The sequence below is a fragment of the Chanodichthys erythropterus genome, chromosome 6 (genome assembly GCF_024489055.1).
Source record: "Chanodichthys erythropterus isolate Z2021 chromosome 6, ASM2448905v1, whole genome shotgun sequence".
NCBI lineage: Eukaryota > Metazoa > Chordata > Actinopteri > Cypriniformes > Xenocyprididae > Chanodichthys > Chanodichthys erythropterus.
In genome coordinates, this window is record NC_090226.1 from 871,640 (window position 1) to 899,526 (window position 27,887).

At 36.9% G+C, this 27,887-nt stretch overlaps 2 protein-coding genes and 1 non-coding gene across 3 annotated transcripts in view; 1 reads left to right on the forward strand and 2 right to left on the reverse strand.

Annotated features, from left to right (window-relative positions):
* Nucleotides 1–39: 39 nt before the first annotated feature.
* traf3ip2b (TRAF3 interacting protein 2b) lies at nucleotides 40–9,775 on the reverse strand. Its single transcript, XM_067387037.1, has 9 exons — nucleotides 9,508–9,775; nucleotides 3,752–4,254; nucleotides 2,941–2,983; nucleotides 2,589–2,653; nucleotides 2,410–2,507; nucleotides 2,267–2,335; nucleotides 2,072–2,188; nucleotides 1,301–1,375; nucleotides 40–1,103 (listed from the first exon to the last, which is right to left on the reverse strand). Exons 2-9 carry the CDS (start codon nucleotides 4,239–4,241, stop codon nucleotides 954–956), a joined length of 1,107 nt encoding a protein of 368 aa, XP_067243138.1. The 5' UTR covers nucleotides 4,242–4,254; nucleotides 9,508–9,775; the 3' UTR covers nucleotides 40–953.
* A 382-nt stretch (nucleotides 9,776–10,157) lies between these two features.
* The window catches only part of LOC137021353 (CLIP-associating protein 1-B), an 81,163-nt gene continuing 63,433 nt past the window's right edge, over nucleotides 10,158–27,887 (forward strand). Inside the window, exons 1-8 of the mRNA XM_067387667.1 lie at nucleotides 10,158–10,249; nucleotides 14,996–15,423; nucleotides 25,858–25,936; nucleotides 26,015–26,118; nucleotides 26,190–26,281; nucleotides 26,368–26,443; nucleotides 26,705–26,802; nucleotides 27,403–27,467. Of these exons, the coding sequence (XP_067243768.1) occupies nucleotides 15,229–15,423; nucleotides 25,858–25,936; nucleotides 26,015–26,118; nucleotides 26,190–26,281; nucleotides 26,368–26,443; nucleotides 26,705–26,802; nucleotides 27,403–27,467 (709 nt within the window). The 5' untranslated portion in view covers nucleotides 10,158–10,249; nucleotides 14,996–15,228. The remainder of the gene's footprint in view (nucleotides 10,250–14,995; nucleotides 15,424–25,857; nucleotides 25,937–26,014; nucleotides 26,119–26,189; nucleotides 26,282–26,367; nucleotides 26,444–26,704; nucleotides 26,803–27,402; nucleotides 27,468–27,887) is intronic.
* LOC137021902 (U4atac minor spliceosomal RNA) lies at nucleotides 25,356–25,486 on the reverse strand. Its single transcript, XR_010895393.1, has one exon. It is a non-coding gene; the product is annotated as a U4atac minor spliceosomal RNA (small nuclear RNA).

Sequence of the window (27,887 nt, forward strand, 5' to 3'; positions counted from 1 at the left end):
AAGAAAAAACTTAAAAAGACACAGTCAGTTAAATGTTTTTGTATGATTATTTTATATTATATGAATCTCCTCAGAGGAAAAATATATTGTATATAACTGTAGCACTATAAATAAATGTGCATAGACTGTAACAAAACATCTGAATATTATTATTATTATTATTATTACAAAAACAATAAGAGCATAATCTCTTTTTACAGTCACTTTTACAGGTCAGTTTAATAGAAACAAACTCAAACATGACAGATCCCTATTTTTCCATTCACAAAATAGTTTAAAAACTGGAAAAACTTCACAATAAGGATTAATTTGAACTAATAGCATGAACTAACAATGAACAATACAGCATTTATTAATTTTAGTTAATTTCTACATTTACAAAAGTTAGAAGCCAGTTTATAATGTAATAAATATGGATATTTTTTCTCACAAAAATCCAACTCTTCACTTCCCTGGAGTCATATGGATTATTTGTATGATGGATGGATGCACCTTTTGGGCTTCAAAATCTCACCTCCCATTATAAAGCTTGGAAGAGCCAGAATATTTATTAATATAACTCTGATTGTGTTCATCAGAAAGAAGAAAGTCATATACACCTAGGATGGCTTGAGGGTGAGTAAACCATGTGACAATTGTAATTTCAAAGTGAACTAATCCTTTAACAAATAAGTTAAAGTTAGTTCATGTTAACTACTCATGCATTAACTAATGTTAACAAATGAGATCCCAAAACTCCGTTATCATTGCAGTAGTATGCTACATTGTCGTTTCTGAAGTAAAACTGCATTTTAAATCCAAAAATATTCAAATAATAAATCAAAAACATGTTAACATGGCTCATATGGGTTCCAGTTCCAAAAGTCGAGTGCATACTTCATGCATACTTAGCCTACATACTGCGTACTACAGAAACCGCAGTATGTTAGTATGCGACTGCAAGCGTCGAACCTCTAACTGAGGGGAATCGAGACTATCGTCGGCAGAGGGCCGATGGGAGGAGGTCTGTATTTCTCCACGCGCATTAACCTGCGGAGAATATCGTCCCGATCCTTCGGCCAGCTGTAGATGTACGTGTTCTGCAGCCAGGTGGGAACGTAACTCTGAGAATGAGAAGACAACAGGGATTTGAATGTGGCTTTGTTTGCAAATAGAAGCTGAACTGATAGATATTCTTCTGTGTAGAGAACCCGTTTGGGACTTGATTAACCGGTTTAGTGCATAATGAGAATACAAACATGCTTTGATTTGCTGAAACGCCTCGGGGTAAGTCACAATAACTGTGTTGAACGTCACAAACCTTTTTAGCCCCCGGGAACAGAATAGGAATGAACCTGTAGTTCCTGCAGCCGTTCTGAATGAATTCACTCTGCAGCTGATGGAGGGAATCAAACACGGCATGTTAGAGACACACACTGCCGTCACCAAACCCTCAATTATGTTTCGGATAAGGCAGCATCACAGCTCATGCAGACCCAGAATGCACTGTAATGACCTCAGTGAAATAATTTTATTCAAAACTGATTAAAATGTATTAAAATAATGTAATTTGATTCAAAAATTGTCATTATTTAATGCATTCAATATTTGTGAGTACAAAGTATTTTTGTGATTATTAAATATCACATTGCACGCTCACATTAAACTCTGGAATCAGCAAAAGTACTATTGCTATTATTTTAATACATTCAATATTTGTGTGCGCAATGTTTTTTTCTTTTTAAATATCACATTGCACGCTCATATTAAACTAAATCAGCAAAAGTAATAATAATAATATTATTATTATTATTTAAATGCATTCAATATTTGTGTGCAATGTTTTTCTTTTTAAATATCACATTGCATGCTCATATTAAACTAATGAAATCAGCAAAAGTATTATTAATAATATTATTATAATTATTATTTAAATGCATTCAACATTTATGTGTGCACTGTATGTTTGTTTTTAATAAATATCACATTGCATGCTCACATTAAACTCTCCCAGAATCAGCTGTGATTAATATTTACAGGTAGGAGCACAGCTTCTATATTTATTTTGTGTGTGTGAACGTTATTTCCTGACCTGTCTGTGGATGTACACAGTGTTTGATGTTCTCTCGTCACTGTCCATACTGATATTAATGCCTGATATCGTCTCATAATACCTCAAGCTGATGATGATGATGATTAAGTAATCTTTCTGCAGGGAGAGAGAGAGAATTGTAGGTGTTTGGATGACGCCACTGATGTCACTTCCTGTGTGTGTCTGTATATTTACCTCATTGAGATATCTCTCCATGCAGTCGATCTTACTGATGCTGTTCAGCTGTTGCTCAAAAACATCGATCTGCGTGCACAAAAATCAACGTTAACTGTGTCCAGATTCATCTGTTTTTTTTTTAAAAATGATTATAGTCATACATGCGTGTCAAAGCCGTTGTTCCTGAGCAAAGCCACAAACTTAATGATCTCCTTCAGATGCTCTTCACTGTCGGCCTCGTATGTGACGAAAACTTTCCCTGTGTGGGGAAAAATACGCCTGAAACTCTGCTGTATTCCCATTTTTCTGTGTTGATGTGCAGACAGGAAGCAGTACTCACTCTGTTCCTGTGACAGATGTGTGCATTGACTGGGGTTCTGTCTGGGGTTCAGAGATGCATGACCACTAAAGACACACACACAGAAAACACATTACTCAACATAAACTGAGTATATATATATATAATATATATATATATTTTTTTTAAATAAATCACTTCTTTACTTTTTTCTGCCATGGAATAAAAATATATTTAAAAAAATCTGAACTTTGAGATGAAAAGTCGCAATTACCTTTTTATTTATTTATATTCTGTGGCAGAAACAAGCTTCTAATGTTTAATTCTGATTTGAAAGCAATGATTTTCTTTTGACTGCACCGTGAGTGTTCAGTGTTACGCTAAAAGGACTCACTTTTCAGAAAAGTGTGTATCCACTTGTCTGTACTGCGTCAGGCCTTTAAAATAAAGCAAACAAAAATGTAGACATAAATATATAGAATACACAGTGATTCTAAGAGTTCATGGTCGACATTCTATCATTTACTCACCCTCATGTTTTTCTGACCCACTTATTTTCTAGGCTGTTTTTGTATGTAAACGCTTGTGTTCAATTCAAAATGACTTTAGATTCCTTGTGTCACATGAACAATTCTAATGTGCAGCTGCATCAAAATTTTGTGGACTTTGGACAGCTTTCATGTACTTTCGTTTTGAGGTCATATTTGTTTCAAAGAAGAAAGAAAGTCATATGCTTTTAAAACAACACAGAGGCGAGTAAATGATGAGTTAGAACCAAAACATTTTACAATCTGTTTAATTAATCTATAGTTTTTTAGAAAAGAAATCAAAATACTCCCTATATTTGCAGAATATTTTAACCTCCAAAAGAACCATATACTAACTCAAGAACCCAAATGATGACTGTAATATTTTATAATATTTTTTGAAAGAAGTCTCTTCTGCTCACCAAGGCTGCATTCATTTAATAAAAAATACATTAAAAACAGTGAAATATTTTTACAATTTAAAATAACTGTTTTCTATGTGAATATATAGTAAACTGTAATTTATTCCTGTGATCAAAGCTGAATTTTCTTCAGTCTTCAGTGTCACATGATTCTTCTAATATGCTGATTTTCTGCTCAAGAAACATTCCTGATTATTATCAATGTTGAAAACAGTTGTGCTGCTTCATATTTTTGTGGAAACCAACAGAAACGCACCTGAGGGTCTGTAGGGCAGCTGATGTCCCGGTCTGGAGCTGCAGTAATGGATGGGGTTCATGTGATGCTGAGGCGGGCGGTACTGACCGCAGCACTGCGGGCGCAGGTGAGCGCCGGGGTACGAGGGCGAGGGCGCAGACGGAGGAAACGAATGCAGAGATCTGGGATGCTCTAGACTCACGAGACTCGGGCTACAGCTGCCTGGAAGAGAGTGAGGCCTGCTGGGAAAAAACGAGCCGCTCTCTGAGAGCGTGTGGTAGATCGCAGATGGAAGGCAGGAGGGCAGGCTGTGAGGGGAATCCAAGGACGGCCAGCCCGTGTGATGCTCCCAGCTGGGGTAGGGCGTCTGATGAGCGTAACTCTCTGCGTTATCCTGGTGAATGATCTGTGGGACGCTTGTGGAACAGTGAGTGATGTCCGACTCAAACTCTTCACTCCTGGTTTCGTCATTCTCCTCTGGACAGTTGAGAGATGTGTACTGATGGGCCATGTGGGTCGGGTATCTGTACAAAAGATGAAAATCAGCACATTCATTTCTTCTGTTGTTAAGGAACATGGTGATATGGGAGGAAAAATTATGCTTTTGCGTTCTCCCTAGAAAGTTTGCATCTGCTCACAAAACTTTTGTGATGGAAATAATAATAAAAGAGAATGCAGTTTTACAAATTTTTCCCATTTTAGACCAACCCCCAGGAGTCTCTACGAGGAACACAAGACAAAAACAGTCAACACTAGACAGGAGAACAAAAGATAGACACAAAGCAGGGAGGGGAGTCAAGTCAACACAGGCAAAAACAGATAATCAAGTCTCTAGAAGGGACCAGGGAGGGGCAGACGGGTGAAGCCGGGGAAGCTCAAGCAGGGTGGATCAGGAATCCTGGCTGAAGGATTCCAGGGCTTAAGAGAGGGCTCAGGAATGGCCTACGGGCAAGCAGTGGGCTCTAGGATGGCCTCCGGATGGTAACGGGCTCTGGGACAATCTCCGGGCAGGCAGCAGCCTCAGGGACAGCCTACGGGGAGACGGTGGGCTCTGGGAAAGCAGCAGGCTCTCGAAAGGTCTCTGGGCAGGGAGCGGGCTCTGGGAGGGTCTCTGGGCAAGCAGTGGGATCTGGGAAGGTCTCTGGGAAAACAGCGGACTCTCGAAAGGTCTCTGGGCAGGGAGCGGGCTCTGGGCAAGCAGTGGGATCTGGGAAGATCTCTGGGAAAACAGCGGGCTCTCAGAAGGTCTCTGGGCAGGGAGCGGGCTCTGGGAGGGTCTCTGGGCAAGCAGTGGGATCTAGGAAGGTCTTTGGGCAGGCAAAGGGCTTTGGGAAGGTCTCAGGAGTACAGACAGGACAGGAGACAGCCAACTGAGAGGTGTGTGCTGCCCAGGCATGCAGAACAATTATGACATAAAAGGCAAGGATCGCCCTCTGGGCCATGGCAGGACTGACAGGGGAAACAGGTGGCTCAGGAGGGTCTTTGGGCAGGTAGAGGGCTCCTGGGCAGCCTCCGGGCTGGGAGCCGATGCTGTGTGAGTGGCCCAGATACACAAAAGGGCAGTGACATGGAATTAAGGAACCGACAGACTTGATGATATAGAGGAAGCCTTCTTTCTCATTCTCCGCCTACGTTGGTATGAAGATGGTGTGGAGATAGCTGCTTCTAGCATTCATTCGTCTCAGGGAAAACTATATGACTGCCTCTGGAAAAACTGCAGCAGTCACAGACGACATGGGCAGAGCTGCAGGGTGCGCCGCCACCACTGTGTAGGTGGCAGATGAGGCAGGCATGTTCCTTCCTCCTCCTTTCCCCGAAGGGGTTATCAGAGGACTGGGGACTTGACTGTTCATGAGGGAAAGTGGGGGAGGACCAAGAGGAAGGAGATCACCCTCACCTCCACGGCTGTAAACGAATCCCACAAACCCCCAAAAGGACGAGAACCCCAGCATTCCCATCTCCCAATCGCTGACGGACTCATTCAGGGCGCTATTAAAAATGTCCTTGAGCGCAGTGTGGTTGAGCCCCTCTGCGGCAATGATGAATTGGTGGGCAAACTCTTTCACCATGGACTCCCTTTGGCAAAGTGAGAAGAGCTTGCCATAGCGCTCCATTGACTGACGGGCGGAAGGGCACAGGCTGGGAGATCGAAATAAAAAGATGCCCATACCTCCACTGATTCTTCTTCAGGGCCAGATCGTTCTGTCACGGGTTGAGGTAATGGTTGAAGTAAGGACTCAAGGATGCAGAGGAATACGTGCTTTAGTAAATCAAAACACAAACAGAAAATACCCGTGGGGGAAACCACTACAGGTTAGGCTTGACTAGGCAGGCAGACATACGGCTTTGCATACAAGACTTGGGTAACGACGACATGCGACAGCATGCCAACGATGTGCGACAACGATCTGGCCCAGGACAGCAGACACATGCGGAGTAAATAGGACATGAGGGAGGACAGGTGAGGAAACTGAACCAATAGGGTCAGACAATAGACAGGAGAACACATGGGACGCATAACAAGACAAGCCATGTGCTCACATCAAACATGAAATCACACAAAAGCACATGACCAGCGATAACAAATCGCTAGCCATGAGCTTCTTACGCAGAACGAGACTAATGAGGGACACTCATAAGCCACGTGTTCACAATGAACAAGAAAACATGAATGCACAGAAAAAGACAGGAGAATACAGGAGTGTCAGGTCTCTATCACAAAACCAAGAAACACACTAGACCGAGGTGACAGAACCCTGACAGTAAGTATATGTAAACTATGTTTTTATTTAAACGGGAGGTGCCGGTGTTTCTTATGGCATGCGACGTACACTTACATCACTGTCGTTCCTAAAGTGCTGGGTTAGACCTTACTCTGAAGTAGTAGCTAATTTAGTCCCCCTAAAAGGCATTTCTATATCGTAAATCGTTTCTAGTTCTTGCTGTGCGAACACGCCAATGAACGGGTACTTCTGCCAGTAGTTATAGGAACTATGATAAAGTTCCTCCAGCGCGGAAGCCCTTTAAATTGGGGCATTAGGACCCACAGACCACAGGTCAAGCACTGGCATCACCTCTTCCAGCAGCTACCTAGGCTGTGTCCGAGATCAATCTCTATACCCTTAAATAGGGCACTATCCATTTTCCAAACCGCTGGTCCAATGTGAGTACAGTTGAATATCATAGGGGTAGAGTGGGAGAAAATGCCCCCTCAGGGTAAAACACAACCCTCCCCTCTACTGTTTTTTCCCAAAATAACCACTATATAGACTCAATATATGCTTTTGTTGTTGCTATGGACTACACTGACAAGCGTGATGTCACTGTGAAGCTTATATTGGTGACGTACCTGAGATAAAACGGATTTCACGGTAAGTGATCTAATTTTCAGCCATAAGAAAAAACGTGTTTTAAAGTTTGTTGTTTTGCAGAACATCACAGTTATATATGATATGAGAATAGTAAAGCCTGTAGTTAGTGCGTACATGTTATTTAAAGAAAATATACTTATATTTTCAGAATAATATAACGTCCCCCAGGTGGCATCGCTTTCCACTATCGTGATTACTGCAGTTACCATGGTCTGAACATCACATCCTTTGTTTTTCCATCAAATGTAACCTAACTAGGTGGATGAATACAAATATTTGGACTTTATTATAAAAAATTACCTCTAGCCAGTTAGCATCAGCTAACAATATTTTTCAAATAGGCTGATTTTCAGCATGGTTCATTAATAAATATTCATATATATACTGTTATTTTTGGCATGTCTTTTTAATTTTAAGCTAAAACTGCTTGTACTCTGATTTTGCTGTACACTTCAACAAACAACAAACTTCAGCAGATTTTTGAGTTCTCAACTTGTTTTTGTAGGAGATTTTTAAGTTTTCTCAACTTTTTGTTGTATAAACTGAATACAACAAGTTGAGAAAACTCAAAAATCTGCTGAAGTTTGTTGCCTTAAACTTTTAAGTTTTCCTCAACTTTTGCTCTTTTTTTAACAGCGTAAATGTACAAAGCAAATTCACCTGTAGAGAAAAATGACTGGTACAAATTAAATTTTTGTTAAAAAACTAAAACATGAAAATTCTTGATTTATTGTCACATAAAAAATGACACAGTCCCCCTTTACTTTCCCCCCCAGTTTACTCTACAGTTATAAATTCCTTTTTCTTTTATTATTAAATACTTTTATTGAGGTTTATACTTGCTAGTTTCCGTGATCAAGTTCAATATAACTCTTTTTATTACTACTGGAGTTTCAAATAATTATTAAACAGCAAGCACAAACTACGCAGTCAGTGTCCGAATTCACGTTTTCATTGAAGTGGAATAGTAAATGAGGGTATAGGGGCGATTTCAAATTCAGACACAGCCCAAAGGTCTCCCGTTCAGGTACTGACCAGTAAACTCATATGCTGTTGAAATATAAGAAATCATGCCCCACTTTCAAGATCAAAAACACAAAGTAAGTTCATATGACTTGTGTGCTATATTCAAATACTTCTCTAATCATATGATAGATTTGGGTGAAGAAAAGAATAAAAGGTTTTGTCCTCTTTGCAACATGACACTGTTGTAGGCAAACAAACCTAAATATGATGTAAATAACAACACCATTGCATCAGACTACAGATGTTCGCCCATGAGCGCGTTTGCACATGCAGAAATCTTCTTTACAGACTCACAGAAACCAAGATGACTTCTGAAAGCTGTCAGTGACCAGGTACGGTGGCGAAAGAAAGAGGTCAGAGCTGTTTTCTACTGGGAAACAAACAGGCCTTAGTGTAACATCCACCCATGCAGCGTCCCTAAATAGGACACGCTGCATTATGACTCTTTATCTCTGTGTGCCAAAATGCTGCAGCATGTGCAAAACTACAGACCACAAGACAGAGAGATTTTGCCATGCAAGCAGTTACACTAAACATCAACCTTTATTCAATTTAGATGAAGATTCCCCCTTACTGAGCTTGACAAATGTAGTGAAGTGGTGATGCTTCATCAGTTATCAATACAAATCAAAGGCAGTAAAAATGAGGCAAAAGGAAGAAAACATTTGGCAGGAAGAGTCAATTTGATAAAGAAGAGTCCATGTGATAATCTGATTCAACTGTTTCCTGACACTTGACAAATAAACCAAGAATAGGCATCTCTCTCTCTCTCTCTATATATATATATATGACTTGACATGATCTATATATTTATATATTGACGTTTGACATGATCTATATATATATATATATATATATATATATATATATATATTGACGTATTGATATATGTAGGCTATATATATATAATATATATATGACTTGAATATATATTTTGACATATTGATATATATATATATGACTTGATATGATCTATATATTGATATATGTCAATATATATATATATATAGATCATGTCAAAACAAAATAGTAAATATATACTTACATATATATATATATATATATATATATATATATATATATATATATATATATATATATATATATATATATTCATTTGTATAAAACAAATTATAAGTATATATTTTGTTTAAACATGAGTAATATATATATATATATATATATATAAAATGTTTTTTTTATATATTTATATGTGATACTATATTTGATAAGCAGAACAGCCAACGTTGATTATTCTCATAAAAAAAAAACAACCTACATATGTAACGCCCTGAAATAATACGAAATATTTTCTCGTCGTTATGTGACTTTTATTATTTATGAAAACTACTTACAAATTGACTGAAGACAGAAACTCACCTGAGCGCGCGGCAGGAATCACAGTCACTTCAGGAAGTCAAACAGTTGCTTCATTTGACATGTCAGTTCATGTTTTCTCCCTTTTGACAACGATTTAGACAGAATTTAGGTTTAGACAGAATATAACGCATATTTCGACGCATATTTTCGCATATGTGAGGCTTCAGTGTCAAACGACATGTTAAGAAAGTGCTTTTTGATCGCGTGTCGGAGGTGGAACATGATGTGATGGGCGGAGTTATGAACACATGATAAACAACCGTTATGAAATGAGCGCGAAACGACTTAAAGACGTTTATAACAAAGCTTAAAACATAAAATAAAGTAAAAATGACATATATAGGCTACATGATGGATGTTTACTTCCTCGTGTCATTTTCTAATCTTTATTCTTTGACGCTGCATGGTGGAAAATATTTAACGTATTTGTGTAAGATTAATTTTAGAATATATATATATAAATAATAATAATAATAATAATAAAAGTGTATTTAGATAATATTAAGTTGAACAGACAGCAGATGGCGCTCTATCTACTCTCTAAAAATAATAATAATGAGTTGAATTGAACTCACAGCAGAGGGCGCGCTATCTCGGCTTCATCTGGCGCATGCGCAGTGTCATCTTGATGTTTGAAGCCGCACAATGGGCGGAGATCTCTGCTGTTTCCTTCGAAAATTCAACTGAAGATCAACCAACGGGAAACGGAGCCCATATAGATGGTTTAATAGCGATATGCCAGGTACGTCCGTTATTTTCACACCCCTTATCACTAGTTGCGTTCTGACTCAGCTTGTTGTGGCTTTGCATGCACTATGAGTGAAAGTAGTTTGTGCATACAGTAATATTCAACAGCATGTGCCACACGGGATACATTCTCACAGTCATGCAAAGCAAACATTATACTGTGACACTGACATCTTTTACAGTTTCTCTATGGTTGTTTGTTTGCATGAATTTATTCATTATTATTATTATTATTATTATTATGAGTCGTTCTGTAAACTCAGTTGGGCAAGCTTCCATTTGCATTTTTAAAACGCCATCCCTTTACAGTGCAATTAATGTTACAGACTAAATGAATCTAGAGTGAGATTATAGTTTAAAAATGAACTTATATGAAAGAATGCACGTGCAATTAGAAGAAAATATCATAATTTAATGATGTCTTTTATGTTACTTAAAAAAATTGAATGCAAAAACCAAGGTATTTTTTTTTGTTATTGATGTGCAAAACGTCATTAAAACAAAAAGTTTTATGTCTTGTACTGGAAGATTCTTAAACTTATTTTAACTCAAACAAGTGGAACAATGTCGACAAGGCAAATATACTTATATAACTATATATTCTATATAATAATATATCTCAAAATTAAGTATGAATTTTATTTCACTGATAAAATTATAAATAATTTAATTAAAATATTTTTCCATAAGCGTGTTATATTCTCTGTGTAAAAATGCACGTGACGTTAGTTATATTTTAAAACCGCTAAGATTCGCTGTCGCGCGCGTGTTTGTAAACAGTCTTTTTTGGGCCTCGTGCGGTTCTTCATTCTTCACCGTTACCAAGCAACGATATCAAGATGCTAGCTAGTGTTGCTAATATCTCATGCATAAGTTTTTAATGCGGTTTTTAGCGCGTTATAGTCGTTGAGTTCCCCCTGAAAGGCCCGGGTTTGTTTAGCATGTAAGTGTCAAGCAGACCGCCCTGTTTATACTGAGATCTGCTAGCCAGACAGCTGCTAAACAACTGCTCGGTGAAATTAAACACTGCTAAAGTTAGGTTAGCAATCACAACAGCTGCTTCATCCGTGTTTAATGCGTGAACTGGGACTGCTAATGTCTTCAATATAAGGGACATGTCTGTTCATCTCACGTGACTCGTTACATCATCTTTTGCATTTGTAAAGCTCACAATAAAGTACCATGGCAATACCGTGTTTATCATACTGTAAAATGTCATAAATACCAAAGTATTTGAATATGGTAATCCTGCGGTAAGTAATAAAGTTGATCATTGTCTTTACCATAGGACAAATAAAAGAAAAACTGAGCCCATTATAGGGATGATAATATATATATATATATATATATATTGAGAGAGAGAGAGAGAGAGAGAGAGAGAGAGAACGTAATTTGTGTGTAAGTTGCATGTAATTTTATTATTACATTAATGTAAAATACTGGTAAATAAAGCAAAGTGTTTACAAGACATTTTTTCCTAGAACATTCTTTGTTTTTGTTTTTTTGTTAGCCAGGAAAGTTTCTATAAATAGAACGTTACTTTTTGATTTGTAGAACATTATTTTAACATTATTCTAACATTATTCTAATGTTCCCCTAACATTGTTCTAACATTATTTTAACGTTCCCCTAACATTAGTCTAGCATTATTCTAAGGTTCCCCTAAGGTTATTCTAGCGTTATTCTAATGTTGCCCTAACATTGTTCTAACATTATTCTTACGTTCCCTTAACATTATTTTAACGTTCCCCTAACATTATTCTAGCATTATTCTAAGGTTCCCCTAAGGTTATTCTAGCGTTATTCTAATGTTGCCCTAACATTGTTCTAACATTATTCTTACGTTCCCTTAACATTATTTTAACGTTCCCCTAACATTATTCTAGCATTATTCTAAGGTTCCCCTAAGGTTATTCTAACATTATTCTAATGTTGCCCTAACATTGTTCTAACATTATTCTTACGTTCCCTTAACATTATTTTAATGTTCCCCTAAAATTAGTCTAGCATTATTCTAAGGTTCCCCTAAGGTTATTCTAGCGTTATTCTAATGTTGCCCTAACATTGTTCTAACATTATTCTTACGTTCCCTTAACATTATTTTAACGTTCCCCTAACATTATTCTAGCATTATTCTAAGGTTCCCCTAAGGTTATTCTAACATTATTCTAATGTTGCCCTAACATTGTTCTAACATTATTCTTACATTCCCTTAACATTATTTTAATGTTCCCCTAACATTATTCTAGCATTATTCTAAGGTTCCTCTAAGGTTATTCTAACATTATTCTAATGTTGTCCTAACATTGTTCTAACATTATTTTAATGTTCCCCTAACATTATTGTAGCATTATTCTAAGGTTCCCCTAAGGTTATTCTAGCGTTATACTAATGTTACCCTAACATTGTTCTAACATTATTCTTACGTTCCCTTAACATTATTTTAATGTTCCCCTAACATTATTCTAACGTTCCCCTAATGTTATTCTAGCATTATTCTAATGTTGCCCTAACATTGTTCTAACATTATTTTAACGTTCCCCTAACATTATTGTAGCATTATTCTAAGGTTCCCCTAAGGTTATTCTAGCGTTATACTAATGTTGCCCTAACATTGTTCTAACATTATTCTTACGTTCCCTTAACATTATTTTAACGTTCCCCTAACATTATTCTAGCATTATTCTAAGGTTCCCCTAAGGTTATTCTAACATTATTCTAATGTTGCCCTAACATTGTTCTAACATTATTCTTACATTCCCTTAACATTATTTTAATGTTCCCCTAACATTATTCTAGCATTATTCTAAGGTTCCTCTAAGGTTATTCTAACATTATTCTAATGTTGTCCTAACATTGTTCTAACATTATTTTAATGTTCCCCTAACATTATTGTAGCATTATTCTAAGGTTCCCCTAAGGTTATTCTAGCGTTATACTAATGTTACCCTAACATTGTTCTAACATTATTCTTACGTTCCCTTAACATTATTTTAATGTTCCCCTAACATTATTCTAACGTTCCCCTAATGTTATTCTAGCATTATTCTAATGTTGCCCTAACATTGTTCTAACATTATTTTAACGTTCCCCTAACATTATTGTAGCATTATTCTAAGGTTCCCCTAAGGTTATTCTAGCGTTATACTAATGTTACCCTAACATTGTTCTAACATTATTCTTACGTTCCCTTAACATTATTTTAATGTTCCCCTAACATTATTCTAGCATTATTCTAAGGTTCCCCTAAGGTTATTCAAGCGTTATTCTAATGGTGCCCTAACATTGTTCTAACATTATTTTAACGTTCCCCTAACATTAGTCTAGCATTATTCTAAGGTTCCCCTAAGGTTATTCTAGCGTTATACTAATGTTACCCTAACATTGTTCTAACATTATTCTTACGTTCCCTTAACATTATTTTAACGTTCCCCTAACATTATTCTAGCATTATTCTAAGGTTCCCCTAAGGTTATTCTAACATTATTCTAATGTTGCCCTAACATTGTTCTAACATTATTCTTACATTCCCTTAACATTATTTTAATGTTCCCCTAACATTATTCTAGCATTATTCTAAGGTTCCTCTAAGGTTATTCTAACATTATTCTAATGTTGTCCTAACATTGTTCTAACATTATTTTAATGTTCCCCTAACATTATTGTAGCATTATTCTAAGGTTCCCCTAAGGTTATTCTAGCGTTATACTAATGTTACCCTAACATTGTTCTAACATTATTCTTACGTTCCCTTAACATTATTTTAATGTTCCCCTAACATTATTCTAACGTTCCCCTAATGTTATTCTAGCATTATTCTAATGTTGCCCTAACATTGTTCTAACATTATTTTAACGTTCCCCTAACATTATTGTAGCATTATTCTAAGGTTCCCCTAAGGTTATTCTAGCGTTATACTAATGTTACCCTAACATTGTTCTAACATTATTCTTACGTTCCCTTAACATTATTTTAATGTTCCCCTAACATTATTCTAGCATTATTCTAAGGTTCCCCTAAGGTTATTCAAGCGTTATTCTAATGGTGCCCTAACATTGTTCTAACATTATTTTTTATGTTCCCCTAACATTATTCTAGCATTATTCTAAGGTTCCCCTAAGGTTATTCTAGCGTTATACTAATGTTGCCCTAACATTGTTCTAACATTATTCTTACGTTCCCTTAACATTATTTTAACGTTCCCCTAACATTATTCTAGCATTATTCTAAGGTTCCCCTAAGGTTATTCAAGCGTTATTCTAATGTTGCCCTAATATTGTTCTAACATTATTCTAACGTTCCCCTAACATTATTCTAGCATTATTCTAAGGTTCCCCTAAGGTTATTCTAGCGTTATTCTAATGTTGCCCTAACATTGTTCTAACATTATTCTAACGTTCCCCTAACATTATTCTAGCATTATTCTAAGGTTCCCCTAAGGTTATTCAAGCGTTATTCTAATGTTGCCCTAACATTGTTCTAACATTATTCTAACGTTCCCCTAACATTATTCTAGCATTATTCTAAGGTTCCCCTAAGGTTATTCTAGCATTATTCTAATGTTGCCCTAACATTGTTCTAACATTATTTTAATGTTCCCCTAACATTATTCTAACGTTCCCCTAATGTTATTCTAGCGTTATTCTAACGTTATTCTAGCATTATTGTAACAGAGACTTTTTAATAATACTTGGCCTGTGAATAAATGCAGTACAAATTACTATTTTAATTTGCGTTGCAGGACTTGACCCAAGACGTGGAACTGGACTTCATTACGATGATGGACTGGCCGTTTGACGCTGTTTCCTTGCAGGAGGTTTTGCACCGCCAGTGTTTGATCTGTCGATTATAATATCAACACATGTTGCACCTGCATTCGTTCTTCCAGTGGCCTCTTGGATTCTGTCTTTGGATTATCAAGCTCACAGGTTGTTTTCAGGCCAGTGTTTGTGTGTTTATGTGTTGTTCTGAGTCATGGAGCCCAACATGGAGTACATAGTGGCGCAGGTCACGCAGAAAGAGGTTGGACGTCGCTTCCAAGTTGGACCCGAAATCATAGACTACATCCTGGATAGACAGAAGTCACATGACTTGGAACATGATCAGACCATGCTGGACAGGATGGTGGACAGTCTGGCAACCTCATGGGTCAACGCAAGTAATTTTAAGGTGAGGGTTTGTGATAAAAATGAGTTGAGGCTGTGTGATTCTGTTATTTTGCATTCTTGATTGTGTTTGGTTGCATGTTCCAAGAGTTTTTTATACGTTTTTTAAGTGTGCACGACGATGAAGTAGTTTGGGGTTTGTTGCATTAGAGTTGCATAGCTGTTGTGACAGTGATTGCTGAAGATGATAAAGCATTTGTTATCATTTCAGGAAGGGCGACTCACTCCTGTTCTCACCAGTTCAATGGGACTCTGTGCTTGAGTTTGTCTCTTCTGAAGCTCGAATTTGAGTGGAAACTCTGGTTTATAATTTCACAGGACTGCATTTTTGGATGACAGGCAGTTTGTATTAAATGAAAAACATGGTTTATGCTTATAATTTACTGGCATTGTGTGTATTTCAGTGACCTGACGCAGTAAAGCTGAACTGCTGTCTAGACGCTGTCTAGAGAGTTTTACAGAAGCATCTAAAGAACATGATGTGCATTTTGAGTTTGGCATTGAATACGTTTTTCGGTGCTTTTTATTCTGCTGGTTGTTACTGTCATTGTGCTTTAGCCAGAAAACAGTGTTTGAAAATTTTCTGCTTGTCGTTTTTATTAATATTTTTTTATTGATTTACCTTTGGCTCTATTTAAGCTCTCAATAGAGCGCAACAGTAAAAACTCCATTCGTTTTCTCCATAAGAACAATTGATTTTGAACGATAACTTATAAAACTTTAAAGACAGCCCTACTGTGAGCTATGAGGTTGTTAATCGATGGGATTTGCTTCTGTTGAAGCCATCATTCTGCATAATTTTTAGCTTATATTTAAAAAAATAATTTAACAGCTGAATTTGTGGTGAAAAACTACATTACCCATGATGCTGTACAGAAAATTCCACCAATCAGAGTCAAAAAAAGCAACATGCGCCAAAATAGCTCTTTAGCTCCGCTCACTCCCGTGAAGCACTGCGAATGACGTGATCAAGTCGATCTCTCCACGCTCTCAAAATACTGAAATGCTGGTATATATGCATATTTTGCAATAAGCTAAAAATATTTCGTTTTAATATATATATGTGTGTGTGTGTGGGTATGTAGTGCGCAGTGATTCGTAGGATTGTAGTTTTTTCCCTCACTAAGGCCGTTAAGTTCCTGTCTTTTTGTCCGATTTTAAAAAACATTTTGCTTCAAATCAAAGTTTGTAATTTTGTGTATTATTACTCTAATAATAATAATAATATTTTTTTTATTTAGTTCTATTAACTAATAATATAAATTACTAAATAAAAACTATATATATATAATATTTCTTTGGTAATCTTTCACTTTAAAATAATATTTAAGAAAAATAATAATAATAGTATGTAAGAAAAATAGTGTACAGTAATATATAATAATAATAATAGTGTAGTATAATAATTACGGAACAGGATTAGGGCCAAACAATAATAAAAAATAAAAAAACCATCTCGAGATTAAAGTTGTTAAATTTCGAGAAAAAAGTCAAAATAAAATGTTGAGAATAAATTCATTAAATTACGAGAAAAAAGTTGAGATAAAATGTTGAGAATAAAGTCATTAAATTACGAGTAAAAAGTCGTTAAATTACGAGAACAAATGCGTTAAATTATGAGAGAAGTGTTGTTAAATTTCGAGAAAAAAGTCGAGATAAAATGTTGAGAATAAACTCATTAATTTACGAGAAAAAAGTTGTTAAATTATGGGAACAAATTCGTAATTTAACAACATTTTTCTCATAATTTACCGAATTTGTTCTCGTAATTTAATGACTTTTTTCTTGTAATTTAACGAATTTGTTCTCATAATTTAACGATTTTTTTCTTGTAATTTAATGACTTTATTCTCTAAACTAGATTAAACTTTTGCTGTGCTTTTGTCATTTTTATTATTTATTTAATTTTAGTACTTTAAACTTTTTGAATTTTCATTTAAGTTTTTCATTTAATATTTGTATTTTATTTTATTAATTTTTATTATTTATTTATTTATTTATTTAATTAATTTATATTTCAGTTTAGGTAATATTAATATTTTAAATTAAACTTCCTAATTTTCATTCAAGGTTTTCATTTAACATTTTTATTTTATTTTATTTCAATTACCGAAAATGATTGTTAATTTAACAATGACATCACTGATTTTCTGGAACATTTTCAAGGCGATTTATCAAGCTCAATAATGCCAAGATATTATCGTTTTGTACACACAGATCATCGCGAAGTTTTTGCAGGGAGCGTCTGTGGCCTAAATCACATTTGAACGACGGTGTCAGTCTGTAAACGAATCTTTATTCTGCATCTGACTTTGCAGCTGTTTTTTTCTGGTATTCTCTCTGAACATCTGCTGCAGGATTTCATCCATGACCAGACACTCACTCCCATCTCAAGAGAAAGATCCAGATATTTCCACAGAATTTTAACTCCTGTCATTCTGTGAATTCCCGTCTCTGCGTATATTCGGCTCCAGTTGATGTTTTATGAGGCTGGTTTTGTCTGTCTCTTCTGTGCGGCTCATTTTGTGTCCTGAGCCTTTATGTGATCAATATTTATATTCGAGCACAAGTTTTCCTCTTACAGATGTTACTTCCTCTGCTGTTTTCGGTCCAGCTGGCGTATAATGTTACGATTCTAGTGCACTGCATCGATCAGATAGTAAACGGCTCTTCAGAGATCTTCAGTGCTGTCTGTGAGCTTCAGCTCGAGCATTAGCATGTTGAAGTGCTTATGGCTCTCCACACACACTTAGTATTCAAGAGCCGTGCTGGACACATGTGTGTCACCTTCAGGTTTTATTGGACCAATAATCAAAATGATCCTTAAAAGTCTGAAACAAACTGTAAAATTACAATAATTATATGCCTGTTTTAATTTCTTTTCAAATGTTAAACCATTAAACTTTTATTTTGACAAAATAAAAGGGCGCTTGTTTTTTGTTGGTAAGTGCTTTTCACATTAGTCTAAAAACCCCCTTCCTACACTGAGAGAGATCATGTATCTGTGTGGGCTTCAATGGCCTGCTGGAGAAGTGAGTGATGATTCAGCCTGAGAATATTAAAATAGCTTACTGACTGTGTGAAGAGCAGTGCATTTGTAACCTGATGGTTGTCTAACAGATGCGATAAGATTCCAGCGATAAACAAATTTGTCCACACCAGACGCGACTATGAGAATATCAGAAATCACAGCCAATCAGAAGAGTGTGTGGGCGGGCTCTCTCGGCAAGCTTGGAGCGTTATGAATCTTTTATGTCGAATCATGATTCAGATCGCGTGTCAAACCTCCAAACTGCTGAAATCATGTGACTTTGGCGCTCCGAACCGCTGATTCGACACGCTGATTCATAACGCTCCGAAGCTTCCTGAAGCAGTGTTTTGAAATCGAACATCACTAAATAAGTCGTTATTTTGTTTTTTTGGTGCACCAAAAATATTCTCGTGGCTTTATAATATTAATATTGAACCACTGTACTCAAATGAACTGATTTAAATATGTTTTTAGTACATTATGAATGAACAAAGTGTTCTGAAGATGAATGAAGGTCTTACGGGTGTGGAACGACATGAGGGTGGATGACAGAATTTTGATTTTTGGGTGAACTAACCCTTTAATAATAAATACTGAGATACTGAAACAATATATGTCGTAGAATACACTTGTCTGTTCACAATGAGTTATTAGACGCCATTAACATTAAGCATATAAACATTACCTGAGATTGTCATTATCATACTTTGTGTTGTTGTTCCAGCCGCGACGGCGCAAAAAAATACAAACTATTCCTAAAATAACGTAGAATCTTCGCGTGTCGTTGTCGCGGCTACAAAAACTCTGAAGCCCCGTTCACACCGCCAGCAACAAAGCGACAGGATCCCATTCATTTCAATGGAGCGCCGGCGACTTCCGGCGACAAGAGCGACAGTGACCGTTGGCGACGGAATGTAGGCGTGTCAAGCGCGGGAGACACGCGACAAAAGTTCAGAAATGTCAACTTTATGCAAATGAGGAGCGAATTTCGCGAGCGACAACCAATAGGAGTGAAGGCTCTAGAGCTCACGTCACCGTCTCGAGTCCGTCAAGACAGACAGGAATAGTTCCGGATAGATTTCACTGTTTTATATGATTTGACTGTACATACATGGATATAATAAAATGATGCGAAGAAAAGAAACTGTGAGTTTGATTCATATATCGATGTTGTTAATATATGATTATTGATTATTAGAGACAAGAAAATGTATTATTTGTTAAATTCGAATGACGTTTTAGTAATTTTTGAGAGTATGAGTGTTTAATTTGTTGATAGAACGATCGTTAATTTAGTTAATGATTTAATGCACTGAGCTCTGCAGTCACAACACTCTACAACAGCAGAATGTTACTTTTAATTGTTTAAAACCTAATTCCTTAGTTTTATATATCAATTTGTGATTGCATTTTCTGTAGATATGATCAGATGTGCAGTCTACCAATGACATTAGAGCGACAGTACTAGTAACGCCCACAAGCGACTTCACGGTAGAGAGTCTAGCGACATGCAGCAATAAAGTCGCTGGCGGTGTGAACGGGGCTTGATTAAACATGGAAAGAATACCTTTTATTGCATGTCGCGGCACATCTGGTCTGGATACGGTGTAATGGTTTTGTCAGTTGTCTAAAGCCTTGGGTATACTTCACTTTCCGCACCCGGAAGCGTCGCGCGCGCAGTCGCGTCCGTGAAACTTTCAAAGTATACTTCACCACGGATGCACGCGGATGACCGCGTTCGACACATGCGCAGTACAGTTTTTTCTATGCTCTACCAGACATCGGAGGGCAGCACTGAGTCGTGTCATCAACGGGACATTCAGAAAAGTAATGCATCCTTTTACATATTTTTACTTTTCTCCTTCAATGAATTTGCCGCCCTAAACACGTCTTTGTACTCTTTCAAACATGAATTGTACAAATGTGGGTACTTTTTAATCTTTTCGCACAAACACTCGTCAAGTTCACCGTCCATTGTCGTGTTTTTCTCTTTTTTTCAAGAGTATTGTTTTAAACCAGCCTTTTCACACTCTTCTTTGACGGCTGAACACTGTGCTCAATACTGTGCATATCGCCACCTAGTGGACTCTTCTATACTGCTTGCGCATGCACTGTTGCATGCGGACTGTCCGCGTGTTCTCGAAATTTGGGCTGCACGCGGACGGTGCACGAACGCGGACTGCCGAAGTATACCCGGGGCTTGACTGGAGGAGATGTATAAAGTCACTTGTTGAATAGCAGGAGATACATTTGTTTATTTGATTAGCCAGTTAATGGCGTGAGATTGGAGCATTTGTGTTTGGCGATGCTAGAAACTACAAATCTCATTTTACAGATGAGGTGTAGATTGTGTGTGTTTGAAAGAGACAGAAATGTGTTGTCTGCGTTCTGTTGGTCACGATGAGGACGATTTTCTCTTTAGTGTGTAATCTGTTTTGTGTCACTCCGGATGGCTCAGATCTCAGTGTGGACGCACAATTGTGCAAAAGCGAAGTGAAACTGGTTCTTTGTCATTTTAGTACTTTCATCTGACCATGCAGAAAGCAGTCTGACTGTAAAGACAGTGTGTGTGTTAGTGTGTGTGCACTGCATCAGCTGCGGCGCTGTACTACAGTGAATTTGGTTCAGCTTGAGCGATTTATTCAATAGCAGCAGTGCTGTACTGTTACTGTTATGACACTCGTAAAGATATATGGGTAATAAAAAGCCATTTTAATTATATAAATCAAATCAATAATCTGTTGTTTTCATAGCTGGACAAAATATAAGTTTGATAGGCTCTTGAGTTAATGTGCATGTGTTCTTCGCACCTCTGGACTCCTTTAACAAACGTTCAACAGCTCACAAACGCCTGAGCCGCCGCAGCCAATCAGAGCGCTCATCCCACAGCTGGCCTGGAAACCCAGCCGTCTCCGGCGAGAGTAATCACCCCACTCTCCGTAATGAGGACAGCAAGGGGTCCCACTGCAACCCGGGCCATCTTATTTTACCTCACACATGCTCAAAGTCACAGTTAGGGTGAATGTGATAGAATAAACATTCAAATGATGTAATACATTCATGTGGTTATTTAAATGTGGCGTGTGATGTTGAGTGTAGAAAGCACGCATCTGGTTCAAGCAGCCCTATATATAGCACATACACAAGGATTCAAAGGTAGTCAATAGTTTTATCCCTTAAAACTCATGTTTGATCACCAAAATGACATATTAAACTTTTTTTTTTCCTGTGAAAAAAATGTTCTTCATGCCTTAAAATAGCTTGAATGTAACTCTACACCCTTGCTTCATTTAAAGGGATAGTTCACCCAAAAATTAAAATGTGATGTTTATCTGCTTACCCCCAGCGCATCCAAGATGTAGGTGACTGTTTCTTCAGTAGAACACAAATGATGATTTTTAACTCCAACCGTTGCCGTCTGTCAGCCGTATAATGCGTGTCAATGGGAACTTCGTATATAAGAGTAAATAAAACTTGCATAGACAAATCCACTAGCACGAGACATCACTTCCGTTGTCAGACCTCACTAACCGAGTGCTGAACGCAGTTGGACATAGTGGTGTATTAGAGGTAAAAAATTATATAAATACTGTTCGGTTTCTCGCACAAACCGATCGTTTCGTGTCTTAGGACATCAATGTGTCGTTGCGAGCCGCAGGGTTTAATTTGGATTTGTCTATGCAAGTTTTATTTTCTCTTATTTTTATCTACTTTTACGCATTATACGGCTGACAGACGGCAACGGTTGGAGTTAAAAATCATCATTTGTGTTCTACTGAAGAAACAAAGTCACCTACATCTTGGATGAGCTGGGGGAAAGTAGATAAACATTGAATTTTCATTTTTGGGTGAACTATCCCTTTAAAACGCGGATCTATGAATATGCAAATTAGCCCCGCCTCCATTCACTCACACAAGCTCCACTCAGTCAACTTACTAAGGTAAAGGCTGCACAATTGTATAGCTTTTTACAACATTGGACACATAACAGTAATTAATATGATTAGCCTTTTGCTTGACTACATTATCAAACAGCTGCTAATAATGTGTTGCTAATGTTACACAAACCATGTTCCCGTTCGTCATCTCAGAGTCAGACAGCTGCTTTCTAAAAATCAGTATCAAAGTCCAACACTGCATCTCAATCAGCTCCCTAGGTCATGAATCAGAAAATGAATGTGGCCGACTCCCTGATCAGTGCACTGACTACTGAACTAGGGAGCTGATTGAGACACGCACTCGGCGGCCATCTTAGAAACGCCTCTCAGGCATATACAGTAAGTGCAGCTTCTATCTCTTTTGAATAGGGAAACAAATTCTCCAAAGGTGTTCACCAAGCTTTTGATTAAACTTTATATTTGAAATTACCAATGAAATCTGATAACAACTGTCTTAGAAGGCCGTGCTTATTCCGCCATTATTGCGTGTTTTACCAAAGACTATAGAATATTACAAGACCTGTCACTCATATTGTTTTGAATGGGGAAAGGGGAAACGCGCAATATGGCGGAATAAGTCCCGCCTTCTAAATAAGAGCCAATCGCCGACTGGTAAAGTCATCTTGTTACTGCAGCGGCCGTTAAAAGCACCGGTTTCTATAGAAACAGTCAGACGAGCGCCTCAAAAATGAGGCACAAGAGACGAGCATTTAGGTCTGCGCATGCGCATTAACTTCCAGCATAAAAATAAAGTATTTTTTTGTTATGATTCGAGCGTTTGGGAAAAAAAAATTATGATACAGTTATTGTGAGATTTCATTGTTGATTTCAAATATGAAATTTAATCGAAAGCTTGGCAAACAGCTTTGGAGGTGCACCATCTTTAGTCTTTGATCGGTGTTCTTAGAAACGCTTTAAACAACTCAGAATGTCAGTGGAGAAAGGCATATTTCATCATAACATCGTAATATACATCATACACCTGCTATATTGCTAAATATACCCGATTTTTCGTATCAACAGAAAAATAAACCTCTTGAGACTATTGGTCATAGTTAATGATATGCTAAAGCCCGCCCACACGCTGACGCGATTGTGATGCGATTTCAAACCGCCTTTTTTGAAACTGTCGTTAGATCGCTGCAGTTTTTAAAATATAAAATATGCTTAGTCGTCACTTTCCCGCAAAAGAAGCTGCTGCATGACTGGATTTAATAGAGGAAACTGCGAGTAAAACAAACGATTACAGTAAAGGTTGGGCTCGAAAGTGTTTGTCAAAGAAACCTAATCCACGGATATTGACATGCAGCCAGGACTCGTGTTTCCTGACATTTATATGTGCATTTATAAAGCAAATCTGCATGTGAACGCTTTATATAAATACAATATAGGTAGGTTTAAATCGGAGTGATAACTTATATATCATGTTATATATATATCATCATATCGTCCAGCCCTAAAACGTGTATAGTTTTTGTCAGTGTTTATTTAAAAACACCAAATTATGCAGAATATAAGATTGATGAGTATATAATATATAACAATACAATATATACGGTATAATTTTTACCCCAGAAATCCAACAGTTTGACACAAAATGATAACTGCAAAACATGTTTCTCTGCTGGAGTCCAGCTGTTTCTGTGAAATGCAGCGACCTATTTGCTTCTATTTTCTGTAGCTTTCAGCAGTCTGTAAAAATATACCTCAGATTTTGTGTCAGATCTATATGTACAGTTAATCGCAAAGCTCTTGTTTTGGATGTGTTTTGTGTGTTTTTCGCGGCATTCACGGTTTAACCAATGCTGCTCAGTCTTTTGCCACTCAGTGGGCGTAACCACAGTCCCAACGGTCGACGTGACATCACGTACATACGGTATTCATAGAAACGCTTTAAACAACTTAGTGGAGAAAGGCATATTTCATCATAACATCGTAATATACACCATACACCCACTATATTGCTAAATCTACCCCATTTTTCGTATCAACAGAAAAATAAACTGGGATAACCTTCTCTTGAGACTCAGATAGGTCATAGTTAATGATATGCTAAAGCCCGCCCACATGCTGACGCGATTGGTTACAAGGTAGGCTAGTTTTTTATGCGATTTAAAAAAAAAAAAAACTCTTTAGATCACTGCAGTTTTTAAAATTATAAAACACTCAGCAGTGGTGTTGACTTATGCATTTGCACATGGTTTGTCTTAAATCATATTAAAAACACCACATAGACATATAAACAACATTAAAAACTTTAATATAAGAAATGTTTTGTATTTATCTCAAAACTAATATTTAGCTGTTCATGCACACATTGCAGGTGAACAATATTTAATATTCAGTGAAAAATAGTGCATTGCACACATTATGCAATTATAACGTTTTTTAATCAAAATCAGAAATGATCAAGACAACTTAAGAATTCCATATAGATTTTTTTTTAAATAGTGAAAAAATTAGTTGTGTAAATATATATAATCTATTAATCCTGCTTTATATACAATACAAATCTGTATGTCTTATGTTCCAGATGTATACCACATTAGTATTTTTATTTTATTTTACTTATTTAAATATTTCTGTTCTCATGTCATATGCATGTGTACCAAGAGCTCCTGTAGAAAACCACAACAAATTCCTTGTGTGTTTGTGCAAACTAATATTTATCTATTCATGCACACATTGCAGGTGAACAATATTTAACATTTAGTGAAAAATAGTGCATTGCACACATTATGAAGTATGCAATTATAGCGTCTTTTTAAACACAATCAGAAATGATCAAGACATCTCTGTCTGTTTTTAAACACACTTTGTAAAACTATGCATGCGTTTCTTACTAAATTTGAAACTGCTTCTGAATGTTTACCTTCACCATTTGCCATCATGTAATAATTCATATATGCACTAGAGGGCGCGTTAGATGTAATATGTGCTCTACTCTTGTAACTGTAACTCATAAAGGGTTCCAAAAATTGCACCATAGCCCAAACTAAATAGTTCAGGTGATGCTGATTGTGTTGGTTAGGTGTTAGCAGGGCTGTTCTCACTATACGTTCATTGAACATCCCAATCCACCCCCAGACAAGGAAGGTTATCGGTCGCACTGCAGCCCATGGCTTCCTTCAGTCCTGCTGGTGTTCACAATGATGGTAACTGTGATGAACGCAAAATACTGCTGTTTATCTGATATCTCGTGCTCGTTTGATTCAGCATGTTTTAGTTGAAAGGATTCAGTGATTATTTACCATAAAAGACTCTTATTTGTGTGAATATTCAACAATAAAACGCAGTACAGTGACCATTACCCATAATCCTTTGCTGAAGGAATTTGCATACACTCTCTGACACAGTTTTTAGTGCAGTTTTGAGCTTAAAATGTTACTGAATGTCATTTATAATGCAAGTTATTGATGTTTTTATTAAAATATCTTACTTTTATCATATTTTTATTTATTTTTTTAAGGTGGCGCTGCTGGGAATGGACATAGTGTCCGCTCTAGTGACCAGACTACAGGAACGCTTCAAAACACAAATAGGAACAGGTGAATCATTTAATAATATTTAGTTTTATTAATATTTAACAGATTAAAATGTTCACTTTTTGATTCTTCTTCTCTCAGTTCTGCCCAGTTTAATCGATCGTTTGGGCGATTCTAAGGACCAGGTTCGGGATCAAGCACAGTCGCTTCTGTTAAAAATCATGGACCAAGCGGCCAATCCGCAGGTGAATCACCTGAGTCCTGCTCTCGAGTAAAACTTCTCTTGAAACTGTGGTTAAAGTGTTTTTATTTGCAGTATGTTTGGGACCGAATGCTGGGCGGCTTCCGTCATAAAAACAGCAGGACCAGAGAAGCTGTTTGCTTTTGCCTTATCTCTACTCTTAATGTGTATGTATCCGTCAGATTTACATGTTTATTTTCATTTAAAATTCTGTTTTTGTAATTTCTGTCTTTTTCCTTGTTGTATTTTGCAGATATGGAGCCCACGGATTAACCCTCAGCAAGATTGTTCCTCATATTTGTCATTTGTTGGGAGACCCCACCAGTCAGGTGAGTGTTTTTCTTCACATATACAGACTTTTATTCTTTTCAGTTTCATGAAATCGCTGGGATTGTAGTATTTTGGTCTGTGGCGCCTCCTGCTGGTGATCACAGGAAATGCAACTGGCATTGAGAGGACTAATACCATGCACAGATGATCATATACCATGTTATTAAATGGTTGTATATGGAAATACCACAATGCATTATATTATATGTGGTTCCAGGTTAAAAATAACTTGTAGAATAAATAAATATGTTGATCCTCAGGTTCGAGACGGTGCGATGAACTGCTTGGTGGAGATTTACAGACACGTAGGGGAGAGAGTGAGGATGGATCTGGGGAAAAAGGGACTGCCGCAATCACGGTAATACAATCACATTAAAGGATTAGTTCAAAGTCCCCCTGCAGTCAATAAGTTTATCCTTTAAAACTCATCTTTGATAACCAAAATGACTTTTTCCTGTGAAAATAATGTCTTCATGCCTTAAAATAGCTTGAATGTAACTCGACACCCTTGCTTCATATAGTATACGCAAACTCATGAATATGCAAATTAGTCCCCGCCTCCACTCAATCACAGCAGCTCGGATCACCTGATCCACTCGCTCACTGTAGTAAACGCTACACAATGGCAAATACTTGTTTAATATATGTTTAAATAAAAAATAATTTAGAAGAAGAAGAGGAAACTATACAGACTCATCTACAAGTCCAAAAATTAAACAAAATTAAAAGCTTGATTATTATTAGATTATTATTAAAATCAATGTATCATGGCATCCACATTTAAAAAAACATATTTTGTAAAACCTCAAGCACATTTTATTGTTCTCAGCTGTTTTCTGTGTTGCACGTTTTACCAATTAAAATACTGACAGTGTTATTTGTGTTTGAGTTATTATTTTTTACAATGTGTTCAAGCTTTATTAAGTCCTGTTATGCATCTTCTGTTTGTTTTGTTCAGGCTGAATGTGATTTTCAGCAGGTTTGATGAAGTCCAGAGGTCTGGGAACATGATCCTGTCCGCAGGTGAGTGAATCTGCTTTTGTTTGACATGTATGTGTGAGCAGGAACAGATGCTGTCGGCTGGAAATGAAAGAGATGAAAGCGTGTTCAGGTGCTGTATGAAGTTACTGCGAGGTTTCTTCTGTGTGTGTGTGTGTGTGTGTGTGAGAGAATTGCTCGCTGGTGAGATTGTTTTCATTGTTAAGCCATTGTTTCCTCGCTGCCCCAGTTTCATTGTGCGTGTGATATGTGACCGTAGTTTTGGTTTCGTTTGGGACGGTGGAATGTGGGACGACTTCATCTATTCTCAATCTATTGATGCAGTTTTACTTTTTCTTTAAACAGCATTTTAAAGTTTACAAACAGTAAACAGTACATGATGCATATGAAAAAAATACATCCTTATGCATTAAAAGACTAAATCTAAAACATATGAATGGCAAA